The sequence below is a fragment of the Amphibalanus amphitrite genome, unplaced genomic scaffold, assembly GCF_019059575.1.
Source record: "Amphibalanus amphitrite isolate SeventyFive unplaced genomic scaffold, NRLGWU_Aamphi_draft 000490F_arrow, whole genome shotgun sequence".
NCBI classification, from domain to species: Eukaryota; Metazoa; Arthropoda; class Thecostraca; order Balanomorpha; family Balanidae; genus Amphibalanus; species Amphibalanus amphitrite.
This window is the reverse complement of record NW_024881984.1, coordinates 12,584-31,964: the sequence shown is the minus strand read 5'-3', so window position 1 is coordinate 31,964 and position 19,381 is coordinate 12,584. Positions and strand designations below refer to the sequence as shown.

The following is a 19,381-nucleotide window of genomic DNA, read 5'->3' as shown; positions in this document are numbered from 1 at the left end:
TGTGTCAGCCCGCAGCCGTGAGATAGATCATAGAAGATTCAGCGTTACCACTTGATAAGACCATGACTCATGATCAGAATGGGCGAGCCGCAAATCCATACGGTAAACTGGTCCAAGAATTTCAGCTCGTCAGTCCACCCATCCATACCTACAAATTAGTGTACGTACCCAATTGACCTTTTGCTTGTTCCAATGCTCAGGTACCGTGAACCCTGTTGCAATGCTAACCTGAGCCGCGTACCCCGTTCGTCGATCACTGGTTACCGGTTGACCCAAAGCAAGCAGGTACATACTTTCAAAGCTGGAAACAGATTTCGTTGCCCTGCGCTGCGGCGCTTATCGGCCTTGACCGGACGAAATAGCAGTCGTGTGTAGTCGCGCTTCTATATGAAATACGGAGCGAACTACTACTATACGAGCGGGCAAACCGAAGGTAAACTCACGCTATCGAGAGTGACAACCGTTATCAGAATAGTTAGTCCCCGAAACCGCTTGGCCACGCCTATTAGAAGACCGAACTCTCGCTTCGCACACACAAAGTTGTAACCACAAACTAGGTGTATTAGATCAGATTCTAAGGGAGACGACCTAGGGTGACACCCGGTACTAGGGAGATCGCCAGCACGGTCACACTCTGCATTCGGGCGAAACGCACGCGCTAAACGTAACACGGCTCTGCGGTACGTAAATTTTAGATATTGTCGAATGCGAGATTTGTTCAACCGACGACACGGTTTTGGCGTGATAAAACTCGGATACATGTTGATGTACGTCTTTCGCGAAAAAGAAACATTTTTAATCGATAATTTGAAGGTAAATGTATCGGATTACCACGAACCACACGACACTCCACTTCAAAAACCAGCCGGCACTCACTAACCTACATCAGTCTTGCCTCATGCTGTACAAGCCACATCCTTACTCTATCGCGTTCAACATTTTGTACTTGGTGACAAACCGAAGCCTGCTCCTTCTCCACGCTACTACAAGGTCAATCTTACCGCACATCTGTGCGCCAGACGAACAGCTATCCTATGAAAAGGCTTCTCTTATCGCTAACTTATACAACATAATGGCATCGACGGCAGATAGTTATATCATATCGAGCGAACGAAAGACATGGATGTCAGTTAGTGTGCAGGGCCGCAACGGTACGACCCAAGTAGACGGGAAGCTACAAACGTGCTTGCAAACTTTCCAAAAATATGCGACAATCGAGGTTCAGCACAATCAGCAGGTTTCAGGAAGACCAAGTCAAAAAGGTCAAATCGAAAATACATGTGCAAGTATCAAGTACAGCAACACTAATATGCCTTGAGATTTCATGACAGAACGTTTTCGGTCGCAAACTCAAACAGATACGAAAATAGTTTAAAGAGCAACACGCGACCCAGCACATAATCGCTTGATATCTAACACCACACGTCGTGAAATGATATGAGTATTTTCAGTGTTATTAAATTTCAAAATATGGGAAGATTCGACCGATTCACGGCTAATAGGGAGTTCGTTCCTCGTAATCATCTCCCCCTAGCTATGCCCTTCAAACGGTCTACGGGCGATAAATCTAAATGATAAACTTATGGCAAATCGGCAGGACGAATAACAAGATAAGCCGAACAAGCATAGCGATCCACGCCAACACCTACATCTTTAGTCACACTTTGGGAACAATTAAAACTTATTTCTGGTTGTCAGCTTTTTGCCAAGGCAGTTCTTATATCTAAAGACAAAAATATTAAGATTTAATAACGGTAGAATTCTTAAGTTATATAATTTATGCTTATGCAGCACTTCACAAACATTCGTTGAACTTAATCATTGATGCAAAACATAATATTTCAAATTACATTCATCATAAAGCATCGCATTGGTGTTTTGTAATTGACAAACCACTCATCTGGACCAGCGAGCATTTGTGTCACCGAAATTTCTTCAGTAGACATTTACTTCATATGCAAACACAACTCTTGTGCCCGGGCAAACACGAAGCTGCGAAGTGTGCGACATTTACAAATGTCGTCATCAACTGTCGTCAAGACACCGGCCTAAGAAAATTCGATCCGTTCTCTGGCTCTTATATAACAAGCATATTAAATCGCAACTTAATTTATAGTCAATTCACCACCCGTCTAAAGCATACAAGGTCAACAAGCATGATTTCATCTTGACTTAACCAATAAAACACTCAATAAAACTACTCTTACCAATATTTCTATTTCGTCTACGGAAAACTCGAGACCTAAAAAGGCTTTCAGTATCCTCCCTACAAGAGGAGGGCAAAGACCCCGCACAAATAAGTGGGACACGAGACTCCACACACACTCTACGCACTGCCGAAGCGGCCTTCATAAACTGATACACACATAATTTTACCCCACTCCCCACTCGTCGATTTTGCGCTCAGTGTCGGATGCGACGAACGACGGCGTGTCTGTGGCAGAGAAGACGCTCACGCGGCCGCGGCCCGGCTCCGACGGCGTCCTCCGGGCTCGCAGCTGAGACCGGTCCGCGGTCGGAGCCACCACGGCTGTGCGGGCTGTGTTCGACGGACGTTGGGGCGGGGCGGAGAGAGCGGCCGGCAGGCGGGGTAGGGCAGCGCAGAGGGCGCCGCCGATCGGCCGGAGAGGCGCTCACTTGCTCACCTGGAACATAATCAACCTGACGGGCACGGGAGGGAGTTAGCGGGGAAATAAGAGTCATCAAGTCATGTATTCAGTACGCATCTAATCATCGATGCCGATTAACCCGCGCATGACTGGGGGGGGGGGGGGGGGTATGATATACGCGCATGACCTCATGTTTTTTTTTCAGCAATATCTTCTAAACCATTTGACGGATCAACACGAAACTTGCGGTACCCTAAGAGGCATCAATTTGACACCTTGTGTTATAATTTCAACTTTCTAGCTATTATAGTCTAGCCGGAAATGACGTCAGAGTGACGTCATGTCGGCCGATTTTCATGCAAAATACTGAATTACGGCAAACGCTCTCAAGAGCTCAATTTTAAAGCTAGATCCATTTTCTTTGCATGAGTGGACTAAAAATACACGTAGCTATCGAACTGCTATCTCGAATTTTCGAAATTTTGAAAATTTTAAATAATATTTATTTACAATTACAGAAATTATATTTTTTGATTTTTTTTTTCAAAAAGTTTTTGACTTTTCGCAAATACCGGAATATATGTGATAGAACACACACTGATGAACTACATTTGCAAGTTTTAGCCCAATATCTTCAAAAATAGCCAAGTTATTCGCATTATTGTCAAAATTTTACATTTTTATGTTTTTCAAATCCATTTTTCAGTACGTTTTTGACGTCGTACAGCAATATAAATGGCACCATCGCGTTCCTGAGCTCAAACTGCAACTGATAGGCACCTTTTTTGTTGAAAAATTTCATTTTCAAAATTTGACCTTTTCTGACCTGAGAGTGACCTGACCTCCGGTAAATTCATCTGACAATGACCTCAAATGACACAGACGACACTATTTTCGAAATCTACGAGTAAAATGGACCATAAAACATACGTCACGTGACCGATACATTATATACAATTTTCGTGACCTAGGATGACCTGGCGGCTGGCCTTGACCTTAAAAATTCGAAGTAAAAGTTCGGTACCCTCAGGGTATCTAAGGCATCCGTCAAGGAATGCGAAAACCAAAAATGAGCCTGATCGGACCGGCGGTCCGGCGGTCAGAGCCTAAATTGTGAACTAACAAAAATGTCGATAATTTTTACTTTTACCTGACCTGTGACGTCATCGGTGACCTCGAGGTCAATGAAAATAGGTTTCGCTCGACAGTTTTTCCAGGGATATCAGACGCCGTTTGAATTTTGACGATCGGCCCAGTAGTTTCGGAGATAGGAGGGGGGCTCTGGAGAGCCCCCCCCCCCCGCCCAGTCACTCGCATTATGGAAAATACCCCAGTCATGCGCGGGTTAACGACCCCCACACCAAAAAAAAAGAATCTTATTGTCTTTGCGAAACAACCAAAAATGCAGCATAGGCACGACGTAAAGCAAGTGAACAGTCTGAAGCAAGTGAATAATCGTTGTTACACTAGTCTTAATACACACGTCCTATTCTGTGACTTATCTCTTATGACTTGGTCTGCCCTTCGTCATTCGAAATTTCACTTAAAAGCAAAAGAGCTTAAAGTCATGGTTCCGGTTTGCGGCACTGCATTCGCAGCCCTTAGGCGTAAAGAGACTAGATAGCATCCTTAGCATAATAGCAGGACCGCAACGCACTGTGAGGCCTATTCGCCTCAGTTCCACGACCCTAACAGATACATCGCACCCTCCCTGGCAGCCCAGCCCGGACAGGCACTCACCGTATGTTGACGGAGCGGGCGGCCAGCATGCGGTTACACTCGGCCGAGTCGGGCAGCGGCAGCCGCTGGAACTCGCTCTCCGGCTGGGAGTCGCTGAACTCGTGGCTGTAGATGGCCGGCGCCACGCGCGCGTCCCCGAACGGGCCCCGCAACACCAGGTACTGCACGCTCATTGGCTGGCTCACCTTCGACTTGAGAATCAGCTGCGGGGAGGAGCGGGAGGGTCGCGAGTCAGTAACCGGGAGGGAACTTTATGTGTAGGCGGAAATGCGTCGGAAGGCGGTAAATTGATTTAGTTGCGTGTAGTGATTTAATGTGACGATCTAAAAGTGTTACGTATTTGATATTTCAATAGCCGGATGTGTAAAGGTCAGGCGTCAAAAGGTTGATTTGATGGTTGTCGGCACTCGAATGGACGTGTGGAATGGAATGCATGGATCGAACCGGGTGGTTTTATTACCACCAGTACCACTATTACCGTCGCACAAACTAAGGCAATGTACGAGTGGCCATTCGTCATAAAGTCCAGCGGCCGACTTGCCTCGACCGAAAATATGTAGGGCGGTTACAACTTGAAGCTACATTCTTTCATTTTTCGCTCGGGCCCGGGCGCCTTGACCCGGTTCGTTTGTTGCTCGGAGGGTTGCTGGCGGGTGCTAGCGTCGTCTGGCCTCAGGTATCGGTTAGGTTAGCATTGTCAATTTTATGTTCTTCTTCGGAGAGGCGCTTTAATTTAAGCGATGCTTTTGCGCCGATCCCTTATTTGCTCTGTACTTTATTTGATCCTTGTTTACTAAAATACACTGGAATGGAATGGAATGGAACCAGTGCACGTTTCAATTCATGGCCGCATTCCATACGAGTTTGCTTTTTGCCAGAACACTCAGCTTTCGTGAGCTGCAACCGTTCCACCTCAGTGTGCATGGGTGTCGTATATTTGTGAAGTCATCGCTAGGTCAATCCTAACTCATTGAACGAACCCTGCCCGTCACGAAGCCAAGAAGGCGATCCCCAAATCACATTACCACCTCGTTCACCTTACCACCGCACCTGGACCCATTCTAAGGTCACCCGAGGTCAGGTCAGCTGCCGCCACCTACCTGGTAGGTCATGCAGCGGTCGCAGCTCTGGCTCGGGTCCCGCTGGTTGTCGTTGATGCGTGCCTTGATCACCCACTGGCAGTTGAAGGCCGAGAACCGACTGGTTTCGTAGAAGAGCTTGTGGATGAAGTCGTCGGTGCGGTAAGGCTTCATCTGCAGGTCTGAGAACAGGAAGCGTTGGAGCGGTTAGAAAGAAATAGGGAAAACGAGACAGCGATTGTATTTGATAGCAATGGAATCGAGCATTAACGAACATTCGCTTTCATAATTGTAACAATTAGTGCATGGTCATGTCGGCGAGTGCCTATCTCATTTCTAAGAGTAGTGGAAGGCTGCACGGTTTGGTGGCGGGTGAATATTTTGTATTTTCGGTTTTCTTTGCCCCGGGCGACTGGCTGGCTTTATACAGTAACACTCCGCCGTTTCGAGACATTTATTTGATGGACATTTGACGCATGAGAGAACACCCACCATCCTCCCACTAAATGTCAAGTGTCTAAAATAGCCGTAATACGACCCGATGCAGGTTTCCATCCGTCCTGCCGCTGTTGCTATTTTCGTCAACGCATCAAATTTCCCTGGAAACCGAACAACTCGGGACCGGTGTTACATGCTCGTGGTGAGCCGAAAGGCCCTCACGACGGGCGGCCACGGTCACGTGTTCCATCCCGCATCGATTGTCTTTGTCACGTGACCCTGTCCCGAACAAAGCCTTACATACACGGAGATGTTACATGACCCTTTGCCTCGTTACAAGCAGCTCGTTGGTTCAGCTTCTAGACGGCGAACAGGATATGGAACGCAGCCGCTAATTCAATACCGTAATGGTCACTAGCTTGAACAAGTGAGACGAACGATAACTCGAACAAATTAGATGAACTATCGTCTGAGGCTGGCATCGAGCCCACTATCACTCGGACTGGATATCAGCCAGATGGGATGATATGACAGCGACAGGGGTGGTCTCTGTCTTACATCTCAGGGAGTAATGTGATGGGGATGTCTGCTGACATGAGGTTCAGGACAGACGGCGTCGCCCACACAGCGTAGTAGGCCTATAGGTGAGGTGTGAAACAATGAGATACGACTCGATGAGCAAATAAACACGTGACCTACCTAACCCATAGCGTCACAGAACTAACCGGGGAGCTAGTGATATTTTCCATCGGCCCGACCCGTCTCCGTTCCTCCCACTTGCCGAACAGCGCCCCCAGTCGACCACTGTATCGCATAGCCCACCACCGGCGACCGATCCCCTCCCCCCCCCCCCCCCCCCCCTCCCATATAGCGCCACACAAGAGCAATGAGCATCGAACACTCCTGCCTCCCCTCCCCGGACAGTTCCACGGGTACGGAACAACGGCGCCACTTATATTTCCCCCGGTCCCTTCACACTCACCGTTGAAGAGGATCTTCTCGAAGCTCAGCAGGTCAAAGATGGTGTCATAGAGCTGTGCCTCGCGCTGCCTGCGCAGTTCACCCGCCTGCAGGACGCCCATGATGGTCTCGCCGGTGTTGTGCGGGTGCACGCACTGGGTCTGATGGGCGGTGAGCTCGTGGGCCGGGCCGCGCCACGGACAGCCGATCCGACTGTACCGGCAGGTCAGTGGCCTGACACGCGGAGGGAGGGGGGAGTCAGTATGAGTTACATATACCATAGGCGCAGAGTATGACGGCAGCATACGACGGGGGCGGAGACAGCAATGGTGAATGAGTAAATGCAGGGTTAGGGTATGGCAAGCAAAGGGGTTACTTTTAGACGACGCAGCAACGGGTTAGGTATTATGCAAGGAGACGTATGGATAAATATGGATGGAATTACTATTTAAGTTTGACAGGGTGCCGGCGATAGGTAGGCATTTGAGATCACGAAGGAATGAGATATGGAACAAGCTAATAGACAACAGATGAGAGATCAAACATAAGACTTCGTAAATAATGGACAGGATGCGTTATTATACGTCATACGGGATCATTACAAATGATTGCCCTAAACAAATTTCACTACAGTATAACGATCACAAACTCTGCTACACTTAAACCCAATTTTCCAAAGCCGTCGGAGCCCGTTCGCGCCTATAAAGCAGTTCAGTGCAGCGGGCCAATTTGCGGTGGCGGCGCGGACCTTGGCCGATACCGTTACTCATAGCAGCCCCGGTGACCGCGGCCTATCTCCGTGAGGTTTGTCGGTCAAGGCTGACCGCCGGCCAACGGTCAGCGACCACGGCGCTCCGCTGTGCCACCGGTCACGACCACTCGAGCTCGCACCCTTACTGCCCAACAGTCACGGACGACCCTGGCGACCCTGGTAACTCTCGGCCAAGTCCTACCCTCCCTCCTCACAATCACGATTCATGAACGCCCGGATAACTCCTCCCTTGTACACTATAGGTACCCCAGACGTGTTTGTTAATTTGATTGGTGCTACGGCCTATTTGGATCATGGCACGCCACAATGACCCTGGCGCCGCACGTGAATCCTTATATCCCCGGATTCCACATCCCCACCCAGTAGTCACCCGAGAGCCCTCACAAGACATTCCCAGCCTCAGATGTTCCACACCTCCCCCCCCCCCCCAACGCCCCTAGAGCCCCGACGTCTCGCTTCACCCTCTTGTTAACTCGACGCACCTTTCATCGCAGGCGTCCCTCGCGTGCTGCTCCAGCGAGCTGCGAGGGAACTGTCTGCCGCAGTGCTGGCACTCGGAGGGCAGCTCACTGACTGCCTTCTCCACTGCTAGGTTACGCGACACGAGCGAGCGGGAGATCTCGATCCGGCAGTTGGGACAAGTGGCCGTCTCGTCACGCAGACGGGCGTCAGCTAGGAGGTGGGTGAAACACCTGTAAGGGTAAGACACGGGATGTTACGGTAAACGACACGGTACACGGCACGGCACAGCGAAACAGGCGACGACGCATGATAGAGGACGAGCCAGTGTAAAACGGTCAGCTGTCGAATTATAGTTTATACGAGCTGGCAGCACAGGCTGGTCTTTCAATACCGGCGATATATAGTTGTGTGTCGTGGAAATAAGGAGCATTTCAACGCATAAGATTTACAGGGACAACGAAATATGACGAGACAGAACAGATGAACACATTCAATTGATGTATTAACTGCGGTCCAGTCAGTGGCCTATTTCATACATCTTGAATTGGTTGCCAGATAGCGTTTATTTGGAGGGCGATATTCAGTAGACACAAAATGCCACAGTGCACGCGTCAGCTAAAAACCAGATCAAAACCGGCAAGTGGAAATAAAACGCAGCGTGACGCAACAGTACAACACAAGGGGATGACGGAAACAAAGGCGCAGGGGCGGAGCTCAGCTTCTGCAGAGTGGCCTTGAATTTGAGCTTCAAGGGGACCCATCCTTACACCAGCGTTTACCCTGCATGTTTGCAGAACAATAGTCGACACTATACGACTCGTCTGGTCTGCAGGAAGATAAGGGCTGCCTAGCACCGCTTCGCTCTCATACAGACACGAGTAGCTCGCATCACATACGGCACAGCTAGGTTGGCAACAAAACCTGGCGCCGCCAAACGAATAATCTGCACAACAGCGGTGAGCAAGTGAGCTCAACCACGCATAGGGGGTCCTGTATAGTGTATACGAGTATGCACCACGGTGTTTCTACAATTGGTACTCACTACTCACCCCGCGCACATGAGATGTCCGTTGGTGCACTGTGGACAGAAGAGCGAGGGGTCAGTGTAATCAGTTCGAGTGAATATAAAGCGCAGAGTAGCTCACGGCTGTGACTTTCTTGACAGAACAGAGAAGCCTGAGCTACCGTAACAATAAAATGTTTAGGTATCTACATAGATGAGGGGTTGGGTTGCCTGAGCTTTGGATAAAGAGACACGGGAGTTGAGTCACCAATACGGGCTAGCAGGTGCGGCATTGTAAAGAACATGCTACTTCACTGCTGTTCAATGGCATCCTGTTCAATTACCCGTATCAGGGAAGGTCGCATCCCGGCCAGGTATCACCATTGCAAAATGAGGTAGGTTTCCCCATACGGAAACTTTCGTAAATCGTAACTTATTCCGAACTCCCCAACAAGAGTCTCATAACGTTTAGTGAACTTTCAGATTTCATTGCAAAGTTAAGCGAGTTTTAAGGTCTCTAATGAAGTCATCGATAAAGGCTAGGCCAAATTGTTGGTCAATTGAAGTTGGTGAGAACTTGTGATAAAAAAACACACTCACGATGGTCGTCAGACATGAAAATTATGCCAGACGAAAAAGAGTATAATCTTATGTAACAGTCATGGGACCGTTTGTAGAAGTGCTGAAGTAGTTAATGCATTACGCACTTTAAAAGACAGCAAATGATCGAGTTCACCACACCATAAGTTCACTATACGCAATAAGACCGGACCGTGAATTGAGCTCCGTGATTATCCAGCAGCCCGGGGCTGGTAACGACCAGGGATTGACGTCACGGCAGCTCGGTCGTGACTCCAAGCTATATCTGCATACGCTTACCATGCCAACGGACACTACTGGCATGTGAGGAGATGCACTGACCCCCGTGCTAAGAAGCATCTCAACTCAATGTGGGTTGATCATTGTGCCAAATTCTACGCTGCGGACTCTCACTACACACAACAAAATAATATTCATACCGACACCTTTTCCGTTTAGCTACCAAGGATAAACAACACGCCTCACGCATGCGTGGAAAACGCGGAGCATTCATGCGCGAGCTCGACTTCCGGAGCCGGGTACACAACGACGCAAACCGGAGTGGGCCAGCGAGGCCCACTGGTGGGCTAACACGCGGTTCACACCACGCTCCACATCGCCTCCCAAAATCCCACTACAAACGGTTTTGATAAATGGTTAACACCAATAAAGTGTCTAGTTTTGATTGTACGACGTCTGTTTAGTTCTTACACACAAAAAAAGCATAAAATTCTCTCCAAGAAACAATATTTACTTTGTGCTTTTGGCGTGATGTGAGTTGGCCTTTACCTGGCATCGACTTGGCCAGCTAAGCCATCTTCCCCGGAGATGGCCAGGCTGGCCAAGTCGTATTTCAATCGCCTCTCAAAACTTCTGACTTAGCACTTTATCTCATGCTTTAGCACCTTATTCCACACAGCTCTGCGGCCGCCATATTGGTTGACGACCGGCGGCGATATGTGGCGCAATTATAGCAGCAAGTAAATATGAGTTGTATGCGTTGTATGTTTTGAGGAAAGTCAGGTAGGAGGTTTCGGCTGTGTTATATGTTTTTTCTATGCTTGGTTATTTTAATTACTTGCGTTTACGATACTTTTTTGTTGACAGTTTTGTTTCTAAGGTGTGTATTGTAATGAATGGGTTTGAACTTCGAAGTATGTATTTGTCTGATGGTGATTTTGCTTTGATGAGGTGAAGGTCATAAAGCTATTGCTTAGATGCCTAAAACCAACTTTATTATTGAAATATATTCAACTATTTTGCATGAAGTTATGCACTATATGATTATAAATCCTGCAATTTTTTATTATTCTTTTAAAATGGTAGCTATTCAGATAATTCTTTCAATACGTCGTACCTACCTTCTATAAATTTTAATATAAAATAAATCAACTAATAGGGAAACAACTCTTAGAAATGTTTATGCAAGATGGTGGTGTGTCTGTCATCACCTATTCAAACTTGTCTAGCTTGTGGGCTCTGACACGCAGCATGGCAGTAATAGTAGTAGGTACGACAATCCATCTTGCTTTGTCGGACACGTGTTTTACTTTTCATGCAGGCTGATTAACATTAAAATTGACAAAGGGTGAAATATGTTATTTGTGTGCTAAATTTAGACTGAGATACTGAACTAACGTTGACTGTTGAGATAACTATAGGGTGGAGACTTCCACTGGCGCCCAACTGGCGTATAACTGAGCAACGTCCAAGTTGGCGTCTAACTGTTGGACGGAGACTTCCAAGCTAGACGTGTCTTAAGTTAGCATTTGCCAGGTGGACGCAGCCGCTGTCCAGCTAGACGCGTCTAAGATTTTGACGCGTCTAGCTGGATGTGTAATGGAAGTCTCCACCCAATATTTTTCATTCTTTGGGAAGGTGCATGCAATCAGTTTATTTAATTATAACCTGATGGCATACATGCCTTCAGATGATTTGATAATTGTTTATTGTTGGGTTGTGTGTTGTCTTCATTAAAAACATTTGACTGAAGTGGTTTTTCTTTCCTTCTCTTTTCCAGGTTCAAGGGCAGTGGGGACTGGAGAAGATGGGCACTGGGCAGATATTCAACAGAAATGTACACACGGCAAGATTGTTTCTAGAACCTATTGCTGTTTTCCCTTATTATAAAAAACAGATTTGAGGCTTAACTTTTCACTACTGATATCACAAGAAATGATATGCTGATTACATGCATCAAGTCAAAAGTATGAAAAGTGAAGTAAAATGTTATGGCCTATGGCTTATGAGTGATCAGTGAAGAGATAGGTACAACACCAGGGAATAAGTTAATATTTGTGGGAATTGTAATAGCAACTCAGCTTGAACTCGCAATCTTCTCTGGACTCAGTTTCTGGAAAGGCTCTTTGTTTTTCCTGTTTCGCATTCACATTTCAAGTATGTATGTTGAATAGGTTTGTGTGTTAAATAGAATTAGTAAAATATGTACTTGCAAAGCATCAAGTGACAAGTGTATAGGTTCATTTCTGTTTTCTGCCTATTCTTATGTTGTGTGCAACTTCTCAAATGCTTGTGTTAACTGTGATGCTATAGAACTAGAAGAATAAACAAAACCTGATAAGCTACACATCTTTTGTGCATGTGCGTATGTAAGGTGACAGCCAAGGCCAAGGGTGAATTGGTCAAGACCTGACACTTGACAGTATACCTTTTTGAGATGTTCAGTTGAAAGTTGTAACACGATTGAATGGCGATTCAGAGTTATACACCGTTCAAAAAGTTTTATTGAAGTCATTTGGACAGGCCACAGGGATACCCTTCAACGCAGAGTACCAGGGGATCTGTTCAGAGGCAATGAATGCTGAGGGTGGGCGAGCAGCCGGAAGCTTTGCTAGTTAGTCAGGGCATATATTAAGGCACTTACTGCGTCCCATTTTGGACGCAGCCCCCTCGCCTTGGGACGTAGCCCCTGCTGATTTGACCGACTGCGTCCCTGCCCTGTGCCCTGCCCGGTTCCCTGACCTGTGCCCTGCTCTCTGCCCTGACCTTTGCGGGCTGTGCCCCGCTCTCTGTCCTGCCCTGTTCCCTACCCTGTGTCTTGCTCTCTGCTCTCTGCCCTGTACCCTTCCCTCTAAAGTTTCCTGTGTCATGCCCTGTATCCTGTCGTGTCCTGCTCTCTGCCCTCCTCAGTGCCTTGCCCTGTTCATTACCCTGTGCCCTTAGTCGTAGCACGTGCCCTCTGCTCAACTTTGGGAAGCAGTAAAAAAATGTTTGAATATGGCCTGTAGTTACTTAGTTAGTGGTTAAGTCGGATGTTCACATCATTCCATACATTATACTGCGTAAAATTGGGGCAATCGTAGGATCTATGCCCAATGATCTCATGGTCTGTATCTGCCACCAATAGCCAAAGGCCCGCAATAGGCCAAGGACCTCAGATTTTGACATATGATTCGGGTCTCCGCCCTAGAAGTCGAAGCTGCGTATGGTTTATGAAGATTGGAGATGCAGGTTCCCGAGTGTTTGCTGCTCATTTGTGGTTTCTTGCATATAAGGGGATATTTTGACTCTGCTATGGCTCAAATGTCTTTTACTTTTTAATGTTATAATGAACTGTGTGCATCTGAACTCTAGAAGTTGTCGTAAGAGATATAAAAGGCGAAAAATATTCCCTTCGTTACGCATCTCTACCAGGGAAGTTGCTTGATTTGGCATATTTAGTCTAAAGATAGTTCAAGATATAGTAGGAACTATAACCGCTAATAAATTATGCAATACCGCATTTCTATTTAAAATAAATGCTACTTTGAAATATATTTTGACCTATGAGCACATGTCTACATATTATTAGCTCGCAACTCATCTGTACTTTATTGTTATTTTCTAAAATATAGAAGAATCCATAAACAACTAGGGCTAGACTTTATTCCTTCCTACTGAAACGGGCCTCGCTGGCCCTCTAGATGGCTTAGCTGGCCAAGTCCGATTAGCGTCGTTGTGAACCCGGCTCGGGTCACACGGAGCGGAGCGCATTTGAAAGCCACAAATCCCTACACGCTGATCTATCAGCCCTCGCTGCGCGCCTTCAGGGCGCAGCGGCGCCACTTCATGGCGCAGCAGCCACTCGCGCCTCTCCAGTAGCCCCGGGCCATTGGAGGGCTACATCGGCCTTCTGGATCCCACCGCGGAACTGCGCACCGCGCAGCCGAACGTCCGACGCACGCGCTCCACCCTCGGGGCACGAAAGTGTATCGAAACGAAACTGACCCGCTTCACGATCGGGAGTTAGACTCCAGACCGTCAAAACTGACGATTGGGCTATAAGAATTAGTTTTGATGGCTGAGCAAGTTCAAGGAAACATAAAAGCAGCTGAGAGAGGCGCAGTGCTCACAGCGTTGAACCAGCTGGCATGATCAGTCTGACACCTTCTCCGTGCTCCGTCTGGTTCTGAAAAGCTGTTCTGAAATAAAGATTACGAATCTAGCGCCATGTGTGGAACTGCAGGTGCCAATCTGTCCACAGGTGTGGCTTATAGAGCCCAGAGCTGCTTTGGTGTCTCACTGTCGCGTGTCGCTAGCATGATCGAGGTGAGCTTGATCACAATAAAAGTAATGAGCCATTATTCCATTTTGGGTAGAACGTCTGATGGTCCGTCATCAATTTTCCGTCTTCATTCTATATATGGGCGGAACAGGTGCATTTGAAAGCGGGTCTGGCTCCACCTAGCACCCGACTGGCTCCAGTGAGGGTTTAACTCGTGCATGCAAAATGAGCCGTCAGTCATTTTATTGGGCATATGCTCTGCAATAATGCAGAAATGTCGCAAAGCAGAAGTAACGGATACTAAGTAGTTTCATCAAGGCACAATTTTTAGTTTTGCATTTAATGTTCAAGGATTTGCAATGTGAGGACAAAACCGTAAATATCCTCGCATTCAAATGTTCTTATCTACAACCAGTCTCTCCTCTACACCCCACTCGCCGCCATTGGGTAGTCATTCACCTCAGGCCAGCCCTTGCACTGTACCCGAACAAAGCCCCAGCCAACAGTCCCCCTCCCTTCCCACGCCCCACCGCTGTTCGGGGGGGGGGGGGAGCGGCGCACCCCACACGGCACGGCGGCCCGCCTTTGTGGGTCACTCGGATTAGAGGTCTGCACCGGCCGGCTGCAGCCGCGGCTGGCTGCAGCCCCACGGCTGTGGGCCGGGGCGGCTGCAAATATCTCCAAGAACACGGCTACGGCTGTGGCCACGGCTGTGAGATTTCAAGCTCAATCTTAAGTACTCAAATATAAAATTTTAAATCCTTAATCTTACATTCTGATAAGCAGTCTAGCCTGTAAAAATCATGCAAAGGATGCCCAGCAACATTGAAAGTGGTGAAGCCTTTGAAAACCTGTAATAGTTTTACCATTTGCTGTAGGGGAGTTTGCTTTCTGGTACAGAATACTAATTATAGGTACCAATTGTTCCTTCATCATTAAGAGCTTGACAGTTTCAGAAAATGCAACATGTTGCATTGTCACATTCCTCTCAAATCAATCTCACCTGGTCATTAGGAGAGCACCTTACAGCTATTGAAGACGAGCGTTCAATAATTCTTTCAGGTAATAGAAAAAGAAATCACGCCTAGATGAAGGCAGGTAAAGGCTTCATAAAATATTATCTAAAATAACTCTCAGATGTATTTCTGGATTTTCGGCAAGTCCAATTACATAATATAAAACTGGCGCTTTATGTTCTAACTGGTGTGTGTGTGACCGCTAACAGAAAATGCTCATGAACGAAGCCAATGGAATTAGAATATAAGTGAGCATGAACCTTACTTACTTCACATGATGGTGAAAACCCTGAACACGTAATTCACATGACGGTGAAAACCCTGAACACAATATTTATTACGCGAGCTGTTGACTTTACTAATAAAATGACGTCTTCTTCTGAAAATGTAAAAATTTGATGTTCAGTCTTTATTTGAGAGCAAGTTTTTCAATTGTATAGCATAATTATTTATAAATAATAATTTTTATGGCTGTTTTTAGTGACACAAAACAATTTTTCGCCACTTTTTTGCTATTGACGTCATTAAAAACTCAAGTAAAATTTTTGATTGAAAGAAGCAATTGTGGCTCGCACGTCCTTAGGGATTTGAGCGAAGATCATTATTTGGAAAAATCAAAATATATGAACGTTTTCCTTTCTTGGATGCTCACTAGTGTTTTGATGATGCCTTGCATATCAAATTAGTTTGAGACTTGCTCAGAAGGCTGCTTCAAGCCTGGCATATCACACCCCAGAAAATATGCAAGGTAAGAAAGAAGCAAGAGTTTTGACAAGACAATCACTGTTTGACAGTCCATCAACTTCAGTTACATTTTCCATACCTAACATTGATAATGAAAAGCATCAGGGTCTGTTGTTCTGTCCCACAACCATGCTTCAGGATTTGGCATTATATATCTACACTGCTAGTGCTTCTATTCTGGTTCGTTGTTTGTTTTCTGTTGATGTAGGTAGTAGGTACCACCTACCTACCCATCTTTCTTAACCCCTTGCAGGGACTTGTGTAGGCATGCGATGCGCATCAGGCTTCAGGCCTTCGGCCTAAAGCCAGATACACAACCACTTAACCTATGATGCTTCATGAGCTTGAGAATCTACAGCCCATTGCAATGTGCTTTTGGCTATAGGTATATTTCAACTAAAAACAACTTATTATATACTATTTGGTTGCATTTCATTGAAAGTATCCACGGCCGGCTGACGGCTGGCTGCCCACAGTTTGCCACGGCTGTGGGCGGCTGTGGCTGTGGAGCCACGGCTGTGGGGCGGCTAGGCTGTGGAAAATTGCAGCCGTGCAGAACTCTAACTCGGATGGCCTTGGCGTCATGCGCGGCACGCGTTGCGGCGCAGTAGCGTAGCCGGCCGTGGGCGGGGCGTCGGCTGGATGCAGGACCGGTCCCCCGGGGGTCACGCACCCGGGAGCTGACAGCTCGGTGGCTGGTGAGGCCCCACAGTCCGGTTATCGAGGAATGTAGGCTGTGCAGGGCGGCATATGGGTCACATGAGTGTAGGGTCGGGGCTGGCTTAGATGAGGAGAGAGGATGTGAGAGGAATATGAACGCCTTTGACCCTCACCTTCCACTTGCAGAAGACAGAGCAGGCACGGAAGACAGGGCGAAAGAGGGACGGTAGGCGAGAGTTGAGGTCTGTGTAGCGTTATCATTGAGCCAAGGAGCCTCTTCCATAAATGAATGGGTAGATACTCATGTCCTGGGTGGGTAAATAACAAAGAGGATTTGAATAGAAAGTTCGATTTTAGCGTGATCGTCAAGCTCGTCCTGTGTCCAGCTGTTCCGAAAGCATGTCTAGAAACTTCTCTACTGAACATAGGCCGTAAGCTTTGTCCGAATTCCGTGTCATAGCATTTTTGGATACCGGTGATTGCCAAATCGAGTGGAAGAAATGGGAAAAATAACACTGCATTCCTGTCACCGTTAATCGTCCGCATGGTTGGGACAGGACAGAACCGTTTGGTATTCGCTTATGTCCTCGAGTCCAGCCCTACCTATCTTTCCATGTTAGTGCTGCATTTTAGTACAGGACTATGCGTTCAGCAGCTGGGTGCTAGTTTGCATCAGACATTATAGAGTTCAGTGGCATCAGATTTAAGGTTCAGGTAGTCTGAACTTTCGATAGAGTCGGAGTGCAGACCGATGTCAGTGGTGGATAAGACGTGCCTGAGACTGCATCTTTGCTAACCAGTACCCAATAATCATATACTAAATCAGCCTACCTAAGCACTAACCAGTTGAAAATGGAAGTCAGTCACCAGCCAGACTGATAAGTAGTAAGTACAAACTGAAACGATTACCAGTAACGGAATCGACGGACTGTGGTAAGCCTGTGGGCCTATGGAGAACATGGCGGCAGCAGACTGTGGGGGGGGGGGGGAGGGGTCATGGGGAGCATGACCCCCATAAAGATCCTGTAATGTAGTGCATGGAAAGAAATGCACATCCGACCACCGCGCCGATGAGCCCCACCCTTCCCCTCCCCTCCCCCAGCTGCAGCTGAGAGTGCCGCCAGCGCAGGTCAAGGTGCCTGATAGAAGGAAGAGAAGGAAGAACAATAGGAGGTCTGTAGAAAGAGAAGTTGTCAACTGTATCATTATTGATTACAGCGACGACATCGCTTATCAAAATGCCCCGGTAATGACGGTAAGGTCACATCTCTGAGGTAAAACCAGCAATGTCAACACATTACACAGTGCATTGATTTCAATGAGAACCTGCGCACCGCGCAATTGTGCCATATTACTAAACTACTTATCAAATAATTACGAAGCTGAGTACACTACTAAGGTCTAACTGACACGTCTTATCGTTATGAAAAGGGAAGCACATTGACATGTCAATTAGTCCAGAGAGTAAGCACAAGCACATCATCTATGACTTCATACTTCATAGAAGCGCGATAAACGGAAGTTGATACTTACCTGGTAAACAGCTGATTTTGGAAGATCCAGGCAGACAGCGCAACACAAAATTCCACCAAGTCTCTGCTCCAGTTTGTCCTCTTCAGGCTTCAAAATTGGCTTGACCACGGACTCAAGTTTCTGTCGCTTTGCCTCGGGCTCCAGGGCATGACACTCCGTATCCATCGATCTTTCACTGCTATCCGCCATGATTTCAGCAGACATGATTTTGCTTAGTTTTTAGAGAAAATAACAACTTTGAAACCTGTCAAACCTAGTCGATTACACGCACCACAATTGCACCCACCTCACTGTCCTTTGTGCGTTTTCTGCTTGGGGCTCGTATCAGCTGGTCTGTGTTTTGGCTGGGAGTCAGCTGATTCTGACGCCAATAACGTAACACTGCCCTGTCGTGGAGCGCTGATTACATTGTTTTTGGTGGCAGTTCAGTTGAAAGGTATCACATTTTCTTATTATTCCATTCTAATAATGCTAATAAGTTACTAAATTGATGGACATTGTTACAATTTTACTATCAAAAACAGTGTGCGGGAAATTCCGTTATTGAGAACTGCCCCTTTAAATGGCCAGTCCGTCGCCGTCGCATGAGCCTTAGTTGGTAGAATATTATGTTCGCGAGTAAATTCTTTTACGATTTAAAGCTTTTGCAATATAGATATCACGGAAAATCTGGGAAGATTGCATCGTACAGCTGGTGAATCGGTAGTGCACGCTGGGTGCATCCTTAAATGGTTGGCGGCATCCAATAGAGGACGTATTGATTACATGGGGACAAAGAATGTTTGGGTCCCCGTCTTGTGGCATGAATCTACACGTGAATCTGGCGCATCTCGAAACATGTGGAAAGTTTTCTAGCTTGATTTCGATTTGACCACGATTTCGTGTCTATGTTTTGCTCAGCATCAAAGCGTGATTAACTTGGAAGAAACGTAGGCTAAGCATACCAGTTACCGCGGCTGTGTAGGAAAAAGTTCAGGCCTTTTGACGTTGTTACCGACCGACCGACGGCAAAGAATACCGCGCTGTGGAAACTAGTCCCACAAACCGTCCATTACGGACGATCCATTACGATAGATCGCTTTGTGCAACGCAAGATTCTTTAATCTCGGAGTCATTCCTGCCTTTCTATCCTTAGCTGAAGTCCGACGGCTCGGTGCCCCGATGCTGCCCAAATTGTCCCTCAAACTGGTTAGAACTGGTTTCACCCGACTTGACCCAGAGGGGCGGGGCGGAGATCCATCCGCACCGTCTATCCTCCATAACTAACAGGTCGACGAGCTAT

At 47.1% G+C, this 19,381-nt stretch overlaps 1 protein-coding gene and 1 long non-coding RNA gene across 10 annotated transcripts; one reads left to right on the top strand and one right to left on the bottom strand.

The window, feature by feature from the left end:
* Positions 1-540: 540 nt before the first annotated feature.
* LOC122392520 (cysteine and histidine-rich protein 1 homolog) lies at positions 541-18,462 on the bottom strand. Of its 8 annotated transcripts, none has more exons than XM_043387470.1 (7): positions 18,100-18,462; positions 9,110-9,138; positions 8,081-8,290; positions 6,849-7,060; positions 5,450-5,610; positions 4,350-4,552; positions 541-2,661 (listed from the first exon to the last, which is right to left on the bottom strand). In XM_043387470.1, exons 1-7 carry the CDS (start codon positions 18,301-18,303, stop codon positions 2,634-2,636), a joined length of 1,047 nt encoding a protein of 348 aa, XP_043243405.1. In that variant the 5' UTR covers positions 18,304-18,462; the 3' UTR covers positions 541-2,633. The 8 variants fall into 8 exon arrangements, with proteins under 8 accessions (XP_043243405.1, XP_043243412.1, XP_043243407.1 ...); XM_043387477.1 differs by lacking the exon at positions 18,100-18,462 and adding an exon at positions 10,548-10,556; XM_043387472.1 differs by lacking the exon at positions 18,100-18,462 and adding an exon at positions 9,943-10,223.
* On the top strand, positions 10,593-12,227 carry LOC122392521. Of its 2 annotated transcripts, none has more exons than XR_006258533.1 (2): positions 10,593-10,665; positions 11,663-12,227. It is a non-coding gene; the product is annotated as an uncharacterized LOC122392521 (long non-coding RNA). The 2 variants fall into 2 exon arrangements; XR_006258532.1 differs by having other exon boundaries at positions 10,655-10,762.
* Positions 18,463-19,381: the final 919 nt, after the last annotated feature.